The sequence below is a fragment of the Ambystoma mexicanum genome, chromosome 1q (genome assembly GCF_040938575.1).
Source record: "Ambystoma mexicanum isolate Mex_15411 chromosome 1q, UKY_AmexF1_1, whole genome shotgun sequence".
NCBI lineage: Eukaryota > Metazoa > Chordata > Amphibia > Caudata > Ambystomatidae > Ambystoma > Ambystoma mexicanum.
In genome coordinates this window covers 695445717-695460715 of record NC_090922.1, presented here as the reverse complement: position 1 = coordinate 695460715, position 14999 = coordinate 695445717, and the positions used below count along the sequence as shown (strand labels likewise).

Genomic DNA, 14999 nt, shown 5'->3' with positions numbered 1-14999 from the left:
CGCATAGCCCAACTCGTAATGAGGCCCCATGTGTTGTTTGCTTTTTTAAATAAAGAGAACAATGTTTTGTATGTTCTTACTGTCTTGCACATACTAACAACACATTTGATGTGTGTTTTCCGTCATTCATTCTCATACCTGCAGGGCTGGGTGACTAACAATTTCATATTCACAGTCCATATGCTCAATTTTAGCAGCAAGCATCCAACCACCTCTGGCATAGGTACTTCAACTGAAATTAAGGGAATTAGACCCATCAAAACTGCAATGCAGGAACATTCTGCCAATGGGCCTCATTACGAGGTTGCTGGTAGAACCCGCCGGTAGGTGGCAGGCTACCGCCGACCCGATAACACCGTTTCCACCGCCTGTCATCCCAGTGCCACTGGGATATCATAAGCGGAGGCGAAATGGTAAATTCACATTCCCGTGGACTCCTCCACGGGAATGGGGACACTGAAGCACCAGCACCGGTGGTAACGATGCCAGAGCTTCAGTGAAAGCATTGCTGATTAGGGGCCTAAACTCCCGGCAGGCCAGGCCTGCCGGGAGTATCATGCCCCTGCTGGCAGACTCGTAGTTTGGCAGCCCGGAATGGGTGCTGGTAAGTTGTTACAAGCATCCTTATTTCCGGACCGCCAAACTTGTAATTATGCCAATGTGTTTTCCTTCACACAGCAACCAGGGACTGGACTCTTTACGACCCAGGCGCTCCCGTAATGAAGGGTGCCGGTACGGGACCAGCACCCTTCATTACGGGAGCGCCTATTACGAGGTTCCCTTTGCGGGACCCCGTAAAACCAGGCGTCCTTAGCGGGTCCTGCGAGGGGAAAAAGGAGCTAATAACGGGCCGTTATTAACATGCCCGTTATTAGCTCCCTCCCCATTCCCATTGAGCCCTACGGGGGTTCATATGGGAATGGGGAATGGTTCCTTCAAGGAGGAATTACCGGGTCCTCCAATGTTGGAATGAGCCGGTTATTCCTCCTTGAAGGAACCCGGTATTGGAGCCCGGTATGGAGGCAGCCATGGCGCTAATAGCACTATGGCTATCTCCATACTCGTAATGAGGCCCATGGGCTGTTCTGATCCACACAGATACTACAGAACCTGTAATTCATTGCTCATATGAAATGATCTGTGTATTCTAGAACTGTTGCAGATATTGAACTTGTGCCTCCAAATATGGAGATCTAAATCAAATAATCTAATGTTTCAAATAAGGTTCATTATGGAAATGAATACAAGCACTTTTTTTGTTGAAGTTGCTAAGATTTGTAATGATTCTTTTAGCTCACATTGAGATCTCCACATTCTCTATATTGTAAGCTTCATATTTTGATTTTAAGAGAAAGATATTTGTTTAGTATTGGAATATGAGCTTGAAGCACTTGAGAACGAATTATGGCTTATCTGATTATAGTAGTTCTTATCCAACCCCATTTTTATAATGAACCCTATATAAAAAAAATGTCCTGCACGTCACCAAATCAGGTGTTTAGAGTCATCTGTTACCTACTAGGGAGATCCTTGGTGGTAAAACTGGCTTGTCACTTCAGGATCGTATCTGTTATTTACATAATGAAGGCTTTGTTGTAAAAATTCGTTTTCATCTGTTTATAATGTATCACATGTTAAGTCTTATTAGATTTTGGATCCTTTATTCATCATCCAGACTTTATTGAGACTGCACACTTGGGTACGATTAATCGTAGGGAAATAAAGTGTCATTGACTTTGGCTTTGTTGTGACTTTGTAATAATATATGTTCATAATAATATTTCTAATCATTTTGATTCATATTTATGGAGAAATATGTTTATATCTTACTGCATTGTGTAATATACGACATGTATTAACACATTGTGAACATTTTAGTTTGTGTAGGTAGTGATTTATTTTATGTGTGTCGCCCTATGGTTAAGGTGAAACCTATCGTCCATAGGAAATGCAAAAAATTCTATGTCTAATAACTTTTAAACTTCAGGACGGATCAGCCTGGAATTGTACAAACATGATTTGTGCCCTGGGTCACTCAAACTTAAATATGTGGTGCGAATCCATGTTATGGTTTATAAATGGTCAAAAAAAAGGGTATGTTTTTTACTTTTCCATTCATTTACCCATAGGGAAAATATTCAATATTTGCTCAAGTGTGCAGTCCAAACTGCTTGAAGGAAATCCTTTGTTGGTTTGATGTAAATCCGTCCAGTCGTTTTCTTTTTGGTTTAGAGCAGGGTGCCCCTGTACTTAAAAAGTTAGCTATATTTCCCATGATGCATTGCTGATTTCAAGGCTTTTCATTTCTGAAAACGCGGCATTATGCAGGTTATGATTCAATGGGCCTCATTCCGAGATTAGAGGTAGTCATGGCGCTATTTGCCCCATGACTGCCTCCAATAACGGTACTGGCACCAGTGTGGTTCGATGGGGACTTACCGGTGTAGTCCGACCATTGCGGGACCAGTAGGTTCCCATTGAAAAAGCCATTCCCCATTCCCATTGAGCCCTTATAGGGCTCAATGGGAATGGGGAAGGCGCTAATAACGGTACCGCAAATTGCGGTACCGTTATTAGCTCTGAAGTCTCTTAACGGGTCCCGGGACCCGCTAAGGGACCTCGAAGTAGGGCGGTAAGGGATTACCGGCACTGGTCTCCTTCCCGGTGCCCGGTATCCCTTACCGCCCTACTCGGAATGAGGCCCAATACCTTAATTTATTTTGTGCAGACTGCCCTAAAATTGTCTAAGGGGTGTAAGTAGCGCAGTTATGAGGCCGTGGAGCATGTGGGAAGGGTAAGAAAGGATGACTTGTGAAGGTTTGGGGTTTGGGACTAGCGTCGTTTTTGATGTTTTTGAGTGTTTTGATGAGATCTAGATCTGAATCTCGAGTGCCAAAAGAAAAGAGTAAATACTTCAAAACTATATTATATTGCTATGTGGAAATCACTGTGATTGCTAGTTAGGGGAAGCAGAGTTTTTTAAAGTTAATTTAGGATGCAATCCGTGTATGTAATATAAATAAAAATTGCAGGCATTGCTTCCTAAATTAACTTAAAATGTGTGGGAGGGTGGTACTAGGGGACTATTAGTGTTCAGGGGATTTGAAGTTCTTTAAAAAGCTTTAATAGGCTTAATTAGTTTTAATAAAGTGCATACCTAAAGTGCAAGTGGTGTCGATGTATCTTTACATTAGAGTTTGTTTGCATTGGATAAGCGTGTCACGTGTTTAACATTGAAGATCTAGATCTTCACCATATATCATCAGGGAAGGACACTCCATTCCAAACATCCCTCTTCCTTGTCACAGCACCTAATTAGTACCTTAGCCCCTAGATCCCTCTTCCTCATCCCTATACCCAATAGCAATCTTACCTATAACTTCACATTCCTCATTCTCGTTAGAGTACCCAGTAGTAATTTGACCTATACTGCTAAATCCCTCATCCTCGTCCCAGAACCCAAAAGTAATCTTACCTTTACCACCACACCCCTCTTCCTTGCCCCAATGCCCAACAGTAATTTTACCTTTACCCCAGCATTCCTCTTCCTTATCCCAAACCCAATAGTAATCATACCTTTACACCCACACCCCCCTTCCTCATCCATTACCCCAAAGTAATCTTACCATTACCCCCACATCCCTCTTCCTCATCCCAGTACCCAATAGTAATTTTACCTTTACCCCACATCCCTCATCCTCCTTACAGTCCCCACTGCCCTATCTCACCCTTACTCTTCTCGGTCTCACACCACTCCCACACAACCCCACCACACTCTTCCTCATCACAGTCCTCCACTACAGCTGGCCCACCCTTCCTTGTCACAGTTCCCCATTACTCCCATCTCACTCTTCCTCAGCACAGCCCCCCATTACGCCGATCTCACTCTTCCTCATCAGAGTCCCCCATTACTCCGACCTCACTTTTTCTTGTCACAGTCCCCCTCTATGCCCACTTCACCCTTTCTCATCACAATCCACCGCTAATCCCAGCTCATTCTTCCTCATCACAGTGCCTAAAACCCCACCTCACTTGTCCTTGACACAATGCCCCATTCCTTCCACCTCACTCTTTCTCATGAACTCCCCCATTACTCACACCTCGCTCTTCATTGTTACAGTCCCCAACTACACAACCTCACCTTTGCTCATCACAGTTCCCAACTACTCCCAACAAACTCTTCCTCATCACAGTTGCCCACTATCTAACCTCACTCTTCCTCCTCACAGTCCATTGCCCCACCTCACTCTTCCTCCTCACAGTGCCCCACTATTCCAACTCACTCTTCCTCATCACAGTCCCCCATTACTCCCAACTCACTCTTCCTCATCACAGTCCCCCATTACTCCCACCCCTCTCTTCCTTGTCACAGTCTCCCATCACTCTCGCCTCACTCTTCCTCATCATAGTCCCCCATTACTCCCACCTCACTCTTCCTTGGCACAATTCCCTCTTCCACACCCCACTCTTCCTCATCACAGTCCCCCTTTACTCCCACCTCACTCTTTCTCATCACAGTCCCCACTAAGCCCAGCTCACTCTTGCTCATCACAGTGCCTCCTTCTCCACCTCACTTATCCTACCAAAGTCCCCCATTACTCCCTCCTCCCTCCTTCTCATCACAGACCTTTTACTTCCACCTCACTCTTCCTCATCAAAGTCCCCCATTACTCCCACCTCACGTTTTATTGTCACAGTTCCCACTTACTCCTGACACACTCTTCCTCCTCACAGTCCCCTTCTACCTCACCTCACTCTTCCTCCTCACAGTCAATTACCCTACCTCACTCTTCCTCATCACAGTCCCCATTACTCCCTCATAGGGCTCAATGGGAATGGGGAAGGCGCTAATAACGGTACCGCAAATTGCGGTACCGTTATTAGCTCTGAAGTCTCTTAACGGGTCCCGTTCATAACGCCTGGTCAGACCAGGCGTTAAAGGAGGGACCCGCTAAGGGACCTCGAAGTAGGGTGGTAAGGGATTACCGGCACCGGTCTCCTTCCCGGTGCCCGGTATCCCTTACCGCCCTACTCGGAATGAGGCCCAATACCTTAATTTATTTTGTGCAGACTGCCCTAAAATTGTCTAAGGGGTGTAAGTAGGGCAGTTATGAGGCCGTGGAGCATGTGGGAAGGGTAAGAAAGGATGACATGTGAAGGTTTGGGGTTTGGGACTAGCGTCGTTTTTGATGTTTTTGAGTGTTTTGATGAGATCTAGATCTGAATCTCAAGTGCCAAAAGAAAAGAGTAAATACTTCAAAACTATATTATATTGCTATGTGGAAATCACTGTGATTGCTAGTTAGGGGAAGCAGAGTTTTTTAAAGTTAATTTAGGATGCAATCCGTGTATGTAATATAAATAAAAATTGCAGGCATTGCTTCCTAAATTAACTTAAAATGTGTGGGAGGGTGGTACTAGGGGACTATTAGTGTTCAGGGGATTTGAAGTTCTTTAAAAAGCTTTAATAGGCTTAATTAGTTTTAATAAAGTGCATACCTAAAGTGCAAGTGGTGTCGATGTATCTTTACATTAGAGTTTGTTTGCATTGGATAAGCGTGTCACGTGTTTAACATTGTAGATCTAGAGTAATGGGGGACTCTGATGAGGAAGAGTGAGATCGGCGTAATGGGGGGCTGTGCTGAGGAAGAGTGAGATGGGAGTAATGGGGAACTGTGACAAGGAAGGGTGGGCCAGCTGTAGTGGAGGACTGTGATGAGGAAGAGTGTGGTGGGGTTGTGTGGGACTGGTGTGAGACCGAGAAGAGTACTCCCCCATTACTCACACCTCGCTCTTCATTGTTACAGTCCCCAACTACACAACCTCACCTTTGCTCATCACAGTTCCCAACTACTCCCAACAAACTCTTCCTCATCACAGTTGCCCACTATCTAACCTCACTCTTCCTCCTCACAGTCCATTGCCCCACCTCACTCTTCCTCCTCACAGTGCCCCACTATTCCAACTCACTCTTCCTCATCACAGTCCCCCATTACTCCCAACTCACTCTTCCTCATCACAGTCCCCCATTACTCCCACCCCTCTCTTCCTTGTCACAGTCTCCCATCACTCTCGCCTCACTCTTCCTCATCATAGTCCCCCATTACTCCCACCTCACTCTTCCTTGGCACAATTCCCTCTTCCACACCCCACTCTTCCTCATCACAGTCCCCCTTTACTCCCACCTCACTCTTTCTCATCACAGTCCCCACTAAGCCCAGCTCACTTTTGCTCATCACAGTGCCTCCTTCTCCACCTCACTTATCCTACCAAAGTCCCCCATTACTCCCTCCTCCCTCCTTCTCATCACAGACCCTTTTACTTCCACCTCACTCTTCCTCATCAAAGTCCCCCATTACTCCCACCTCACGTTTTATTGTCACAGTTCCCACTTACTCCTGACACACTCTTCCTCCTCACAGTCCCCTTCTACCTCACCTCACTCTTCCTCCACACAGTCAATTACCCTACCTCACTCTTCCTCCTCACAGTCCCCATTACTCCCAACTCACTTTTCATCATCACAGTCCCCCATTATTCCCACCTTGCTCTTCCTCATCACAAACCCCAACTACCCCTCCTCACTCTTCCTTGTCACAGTCCCTCACTACACCAACCTCACTCTCCTTGTCACTGTCCACCACTTTCCTACCTTACTCTTCTTCATCACAGTCCCCCACTAACCCAGCTCACTCTTCATTGTCAAAGACTCCTACTTCCCTACCTCACTTTTCCTCATCACAATCCCCCACTAAAAACACTTCACTCTTCCCCGTCACAGTGTCCCACTACATTTACCTCTCCCTTCCTTTTGGCAGTTTACCACTACCCCACCTCACTCTTCTCTGTTGCAGTCCCCAGTACTTCACCCACTCTTCCTCCTTGCAGTCCCCTATTAACCACACCTCACATTTCCTTGGCACAGTCCCCCACTACTCCACCTCACTCTTCCTTGTAATAATCCACCTCGACCCCACTTCACTCTTCCTCCTCCTAATCCCCCCACTATTTCGGCTTCACTCTTCCTCATCACATTCTCCCGCTACCCCTCCTCACTCTTCCTTGTTACCGACTCCCACTGCCCCCACCTCTGCCTTCCTCATATCTCAGTCCTGCACTACCCAACCTCACTCTACACATCACCATCATCCATAAACCCATATCACTCTTCCTTGTCACAGTCCCCTGCTACTCCCACCTCACTCTTCCTCGTCACAGTCTCCCACTACCCCACCTCACTCTTCCTCATCTTAGTACCCCATCAGAAGTACTACTTTTACCGCCACCTCCCTTTACGTTGTCTCAGTATACATTAGTAATTTGTTGTGTTATACCCACATCCCTCCTTGTCATCCCTGTACCCCAATAGTAATCATTGTATTACACCACCTCCCTCTACATCGTTCCAGTACACCATTAGTAATCCATTCTTATCTAGTGGACAAAACAAAGATGAAATACTTGAGAAACCTGATGTTGCGTAGTAGAAGAACATATGTTGATAAATTAAATGACATCAGTTTTGTTTTCAGAAGCAAGGCAGAATCACAGCTAGTGGGAGGTATAGCATAAGAAAATGCTTGACATTCAGTGAAAACACATTAGTTAACGGACAGTTAAGGTGAACAATTTCTTAGTCAGTGAAACAAAACCCTTGAAATTCAGTGAAAATAAGTTAGTTGTAGCTGTTAAGGTGAAACAATCTGATGCAATGAAACCCTTCCATTGTGTGTGCAGCTTCATAAAGTATAATGGCAAATGGGGGCAATGTCAGCAGATCCTTATATTGTGGTTAGTGTAGTCCTATATTTACACTAAACATTTTTTTCGAGTATATGCATGCAAACAAGAACCATGACCCAATAATGCTCAAGCATAATATGACCCGGGCCAAATAATTAGCTCTGTGGTGGGCTGTTAGCTGCAGGACTCCGAAGAGTAGAAATGGTGGATGCACCTTCTGTCAGATTTGGGCAGTGTTAGGGAGAATTCTCTGTTTAGGCTGAATTTCCTAACCTAGTGAGTCCCCCAGCAGCTTTGCTGGATTTCTGGAGTTTTTTTTTTTCCATCCTGCCAAGAGTGAGACTCTTTTTCTCCAAGAGACTCTTGGACATGAATGTGTGTAATTCCTGTGAATGTCAATGTGTTCTATGGGCTATGGGGTCTTTTACCCCATAGAGTCTCATATGTTTTTCTATGTGTGTTACACCGCACCCTCCGTGCCGTAGCACTGGGGCGTCCTAGCGGACCTCCAGCATAGTCTCCATACCCGGGGACTGACTACTGTCTCCCCGGGCATGTAAAGTCACCATTGGCTTTACTAGACCTAAATTTACTAACAGAACTAGTACAAACCATCCTACTGTGGACGTACTAGTAGAGGTAATTCGATTACTCCTGGGTCTGTTATTCGAGGGGGCACTGTCCCGTCCCCCCTCGTCGAGTTTTGGCTGGTGGCAGTGGAAACTACTTGTTATATTCGACCCCGAATATAACCCTATGGGATTCTTCCCATTGTTGGAGGTTAATACTTTTTCTCGTTAATCTCTAACATACCACCGGTTTATTTATCTTAAATAAATCTATCGGTTGGTATTTTCTGCCAGAACTCGGCTTTTAAAATGGCGTCTGTGTTCGTCTCTGTGACTCCTAAACCAAAGGTTGAGCCCTTTGTTCCACTTTTGGCGGGCCTCTACACAGAAGCCCTCCAAAGTGGTGCCATTCTGTCTGGGTACCACAGGGGGTGTAGGAGGGGGTTTAGGCACCCTGGACTGAGTTGCCTTGCCAACTCAAGTCACACTCTGGTGTGATTGGCCCAAGTGGTGAGCCACCCCGCTCACCACTTAGCGTGTTTTGAGTGACAGCTAGGCTGAATGAATGGGGGTTTTCTGCATAAAAGAAGGGCTTTTGGGACTGGATCTTCAGAAGTCGCCACAGGACCTAAGAATCTGACGAGGGTAAAGCTGAGCCGACCTGCAACGACGACACCTCCGGTGGAGCCCTGCTGAATCGACTCACCACCGCCCGACGACAGAGGAGATCTCCCCGCCAGAGAGTCTCTTCCCCTGACTGGTGGGAACAACCAGTCCCCTTTGCTTTTTCTTCGTTCCAGGACGTAGTGGTCGAATTGCCCGTGCAGAGCACCCCGGCAACCGGATAGCCACTACCCCTGTACCGCGACCAAAAGGTGGTGCCTTGTGACGGAGCACTCCGCGACTGGTCTCTTCCATGGTGGTGCAACGATCTTCCACTTTCCTTCGACGACGAGATCATCTCTTCTCTTGGCAAAGACCCGACGTGCATCCACCACCAGGAACAACTGCCCCCGCCGGAGCTGTCTCTCCACGAACAAGGTACCGTGTCCGCCTGGCTTCCCTTGTGTCGGTTAGTGTGAGGTGTCTGAATCCTCGCCTCTCCATTGGGTCGCCCCCAAGCTTTCTCATCTTTCTGTTCTGAACTCGTACAATCTTTCAATAACAATTTGCGACAAAGACTCGAAGTGCATTTCCACTGTGATACTTTTTTTGGGACACATCGCCTTGCCTCTCTCCGAGTGGGCCTGGCCTCTGAACTTTGCGATCTACAGTAGACCCTGCCTTACTTGCCTTGCATTTGTTCGTAAAAGTGTTGGTACCGAGTTGATTTCATACCCTGCCTTTTCTCTCCCGTCCTAACGAATACTAGAGTGCCATCTAGGTTAAAGCATTCACCTCTGTCTGCAAATAAGTGGTTCCGTTTAACCTAGACTTGTCGAACTATTGTTAGGGGGATTGATTTTTCTTATAGTAATTGTGCTTGAAGTGTTTACCGTATTAGTGCCAGTGTGTTTTCATAGATGTGTTTTTATAAATAAATAACATATATCTTTACACCGAAGCCTTGTTCCGTGTTTGCTTGTTCTACTGTGTAAATTGCCCTATTTTGTATACTCCACATACTGCCTAACTCTTCTTGAGGGAAGTCTGACTGCTCAGCCACAGCTACCAAGTGAATCTGTGTGGTACAGACTGCTACCAAGTGGGTTTACTGCCAAACACCTGTAGTCCTAAATCTTTTGCAGTGGTCCCAGAGGGAACTGCACAGGTTTCCGCCTAACAGGCAGATGTTTGTTTTTGGTTAAAAATTGTGAAATGTGTCACACGTGTGGCAAATTGTATTGGCGATAATTTGTATAATCACTGCAACCAAATACAGTGTTTAATTGCAATTTCTCCTACTTTTTCAGACATTTTTACAGTTTTAACCGGTTCATGCTGTCCTGCCTTCCATTAGCACACTGGGAGAAGGCACTAGCCAATCAGCAGGCTTGAAACATGGGCTGTATTGAACAGTGCATGGCATAATGTCGGGAAGCACCTCTCCTGCTCCTGGTTTCACCGCTTGCTAATGATTTTCTTTTTAAAAGTTAAAAACGTACCTTACCTTATATATAATCTTTATTACATTCAGATTTCTCCATTAACAATGAAACCTATAGAGCAAAACACAGAAATTCAATAAAACCACACAAAGGCAAAAAAGATTACACACATGTAGGATATATTCTTTAAAAGATATAAAAGGTCAAAAAGGGCGTGTTTTTTATTTTTACATTCATTTACCCATAGGGAAAACATTCAATATTTGCTTAAGCGTGCAGTCCAAACTGCTCGAAGGAAATCCTTTGTTGGTTTGGGGTAAATCCGTCCAGTCATTTTTTATTTGGTGCAGAGCAGTGCGCCCCGTACCTAAAAAGTTTGGTATGTTTCCCATGATGCATTGCTTATTTCAAGCCTTTTCCTTTCTGAAAAACCGCCATTATGCAGTTTGTGATTCAATATCTTAATTTATTTTGTGGAAACTGCCCGAGTAGTGTGTAATCTTTTATGGCTTTTTGTGGTTTTATTGAATGTCTGTGATTTGTGCTGTGGTTGAAACGGGACTAAACACGTGCTACATGGGAGAAGAAAACACGGTGTAGGTCATGTTCTTTTTCTTTTTAAAGACCATCATATTAGTACTGGTGTTTTGTACAAAGTAAAACTTCTACCTTAGCGTAAATCCTCCTCCCTGATTGGCCCAGAAGCCCCCAGTATTAAATGACGTAGACCATTTCCTGACAACTCGATCATTCTACAGATAGCTCTCCGGGAAGCCTGTGGAATAGCCTTGTTCAGACATTCCGGTGGGTGGTTAGCACATCATTATTAAGGGCCTTACCAAGAATGCTTCATGAATGCTTCCCCCTCCAGATTCACGTGATTTTTATCTAAATCCAACAACTACTCACACAATATATGATGAGGCAATGATGTGGGTGGTAAATGTTCCCACTGGACCGGAATGCCTTGGTAGAGTGAAATTACCACCAGATAGAAACGTGCCTCCACGAGCTTCTCTAATTCTCCTCAAAAACCTCCCACAAAAAAACACACTGCATTAGACCAGCAAAATGCTGGTTATTGCCGGGGCTACCCTGACACATTCATAACTATTTGGCATGCAGCGTTCACAAGCGTGGCCAAGGCTGTATTAGCACTCACCCTTGTGCAAATGCAGTATTTTCCTCCTAGCAACGTGGAATGCCATTTTCTGTTAGGATGCCCCGTAAATATACACTTGAAATGTACTAACGAATTGCGGAAATATCAGGAACCTATTGCAAACTGTTTCAAAACAATTGGACAGCGAGCTTAATACGGGACCTGACCCCTCTGACTTTACGCATACAGCAATTACTATATCAGTATGCGAAAAGCTGTGGGTCTCTGCTGCATCATTAGGGTTGTACCATCCTGCCACCGGTGTAATAGGCAGATTTTCGGAGATGGTGCATAATGAACTTTTGACAATCTCCAGGCCAACTCTTGGCACTCTCAAAGAAAACACATTATTGTCCCTTTCCTTTTCGGAGCTGGAAACTGAAGTGAGACAGTCGAGGATCACACCACTACTGCCCATTGTCAATGCACAGGAGGGTCAGTAATTATCCTTCGGCTTGTTATACAGCAAAGGTGTTGAGAAGGGGCACATCACAGATTAGCACTTTTTCACTCCCTTTGGGAGGTCCCGTTGCACATCTTGTCTTCTAAATTGATGGGAAGCACAAACACGTCTCTTCACTTAAAGACCTAACTTGTTTTCCTTGCTGGGGGGTGGGGTAAACGAGTGAGAGATAAATTGGACCTGATTATGAGCCTGGTTGTAATTCGGCAGCAAATCCACAGAATTGCCGCCAAACACAATTACTGTTACTGCCAGTCAGTCTTGTGGATTTACCATGGGATTACGAGTGGTGGCAATGGTGTTGTAATTCACCATTTTTGGAGTACGTAGGACTTGAAGAGGGCAGGTCGAACTATACCCCACCCCGGAAGACACCCCAACAGAAAGAAGAACCAAAGACAATATGGCCACTGATCATACGAGATCGCACAAACCCCCACTGCACCCACGATGGACAAGTACCATGAGAAATACCCTCTCAGTCGACCCTACAACCCAGGAGCAGTGCGAACATTACCCATGGTGGATGAAGATATACAAGATGGAACCAGAAACAGCTATATGGACAGAATCAACTAAAGCGCTGAGAAGCTATGCCTTAAGTCGTTAGAGAGCACACGATCTAGCAGCTTCAAACATGAAGCACACATGCCATCCGCACATTCGGGACACCCACACACCCAAATACACGAAGAACACATGCGTACAGTTCTTTGAGATAGAGGAGAGTCTTATGCACATATTGTCTGCACGTTTATTATTTTTGCCAGTAGCTTATCGCATCAACGCAGAAATCGCCAGAAGCAAGACGATTACGGGTACATGCTTGCAGATGCTTATATGCAAATAATCCCATGGAATGGCAGGAGCACTTAAGGGACCTGGCAGAGCTGTAAAACACTAACCTATGGATGCTCTACGGAAGGAACACACAGGAGAAACCAGACTATGGCTTAGGAAATCATAGTAGGCCACAACCATCTCAGAAAACCTGAAGCCACGCTGAGTGCTGTGCAAGCAGAACTACCGCAAGGGGTAACAGCGCCACTGCCAAGGTTGCAATGTTGCAAAGGGACATTCCTTCTTCTGAACTGAAGTGACGGCAACGGCAGAAGTGCACAAATCTCCATAAAATACAACCTAGTTCAGAGCTTCAGACCTCACAAACGTCTCTGAACAAGTGACCCAGCAAAGCTGAGAGTGAGCCAAGAACTGGTAGCTGAGAAGCGCAAGCATCTCACGGACCAGACAATGATTGCAACAAAATTGTTACACACGAGCTATAGTTATGCGCTGGGAAAGGAGCACTCTCACAGCAATAATGGTCTACACACGGTTACATCCCAGACGCATAGTTGCACATAGCACCATGAACAGGTGCAGTCCGAGCTGGGGATTGATTTTGTCCCAGTCCTGGGGGCACACAGCTCTGCCAATCACAGTTTATGGCCATAGGGGTGGGTAGCTGGGGCTACTGACCAATCATTGGTTCCACATACTGTAACAATTAGTAAGTAGCAGTTTTCGTCGATGGACCAGGCCTGACACCTGACATAATCACATCCAATCCACTAACCTATGTAGGGGCTACTATGGGGGGACTACCACTCAATAGCCAATTCCGGAGTGGAGTTAGTTTTTTGGAATAGGGCTTAGGGTTTGACGTACTTGTGATGTAATTCCTCAAGCTGTGCATGGATTTGCCTCTGTGCATTTGATCCCTGTTGGTTTGTTGACTGTAAAAAACTTCAGTTGATCTTGCTACTTGTCTGGACTGGCGTTTCTTTTGGGATTGGGAAGGAGTTAGGCCTTCCATGAGTTTGGTGTCCGCGAACTCCTAGGAAACCTGCCTGCTTGCCTGGGAGTTCTCCCTAACAGACTGCATGGGGATTTTCTTCAGAATTACTGCTGACGTTTATTCTGTTGCGGTAAGTCTATCTATCTATGGCTGATAAGTGGAAGATGTACATCCAGCTTTCTGCTGGGGCAACAGCTCCCACTTCACCACCAGAACTCATAATAGGGCAGTGTGGTAATGTGGTGGTAAAGTAGCACTAATACAATTACTGCCACTTAACCACTGTTTTTCCAGCACCACCAAACTCGTAATGAGGCCCAAAATGTTTAGCTCAATATTTTGGGTGAAGGTAAAATATGCAGTATTTTTTTAAGGTATTTCATTTCCTAATTACACTGTATTCACTGAAAGCAGTATTCCAAAAATACACTATGCAGTAAATAGCTCATGACCCCATAATTAGGGACTATTTCAACTACTGTGTTTGTGCCATAGCTTCTTATCTTATATTGAGTTCCCTAGTCGCGATTCACTTGTTTCCACTCAGTACAGGTCTGTGCAGTGTGCCTTTGTTCGCAACGTCCATCCATGCATCAGAGTTAAACATAGTGCCTTGTACAAAAATATTCAATGTGCCTTAGATTTACAAGTCTACACTAAAATTGCTTAGCAATGTTAATAATGTGTTTTTTTTTTCTTGTAGGAAAGATGCATATTAAAACTAAGGCGTGAAAGGGAAACTGCTGAGGCCAACCCATAATTTATCATTTCATTGTGCCCTTGTCATTTATTTTGAAATTAAACATTTATGGATCTAATTCTCGAAATCCATATGGCGTGTAAGTGGAAGTTCATCAGAGGCACCTGACCAGCTTGTCAAATAATTACCATTGATCATCACTGAAAAGAGTCAATGTCAGCCATTAATTGCAGTGCATCTCCTGTGAAACCACTCTTTGCCGGCCAGGCAGGCATGCCAGCAGTGATTTACAGTGGATACTGAAACATGATGGACAATCACACATCCACAACAGCTCAAGTCTCCCTGAACTTTTAGGAGTTTCCCAAAGTATATAGAAAGGGCATTGACAATGGCACCGGCACTTACAGTCAACTGGATACCATGTCCCGAGGTTGATAACTGTACCTTGTAATTCTTGGAAATGTTGTTGTTTTTATTAATTAGAGAAATAATCTTGCTGTTTTTCTGAGTGTA

The 14999-nt window shown here is 45.1% G+C and overlaps 1 protein-coding gene across 1 annotated transcript in view; it reads left to right on the top strand.

The window, feature by feature from the left end:
• The window catches only part of LOC138558241 (E-selectin-like), a 405907-nt gene extending 391405 nt beyond the window's left edge, over nt 1–14502 (top strand). Inside the window, exon 19 of the mRNA XM_069642666.1 lies at nt 14487–14502. Within this exon, the coding sequence (XP_069498767.1) occupies nt 14487–14502 (16 nt within the window). The remainder of the gene's footprint in view (nt 1–14486) is intronic.
• The last annotated feature ends 497 nt before the right edge of the window (nt 14503–14999 follow it).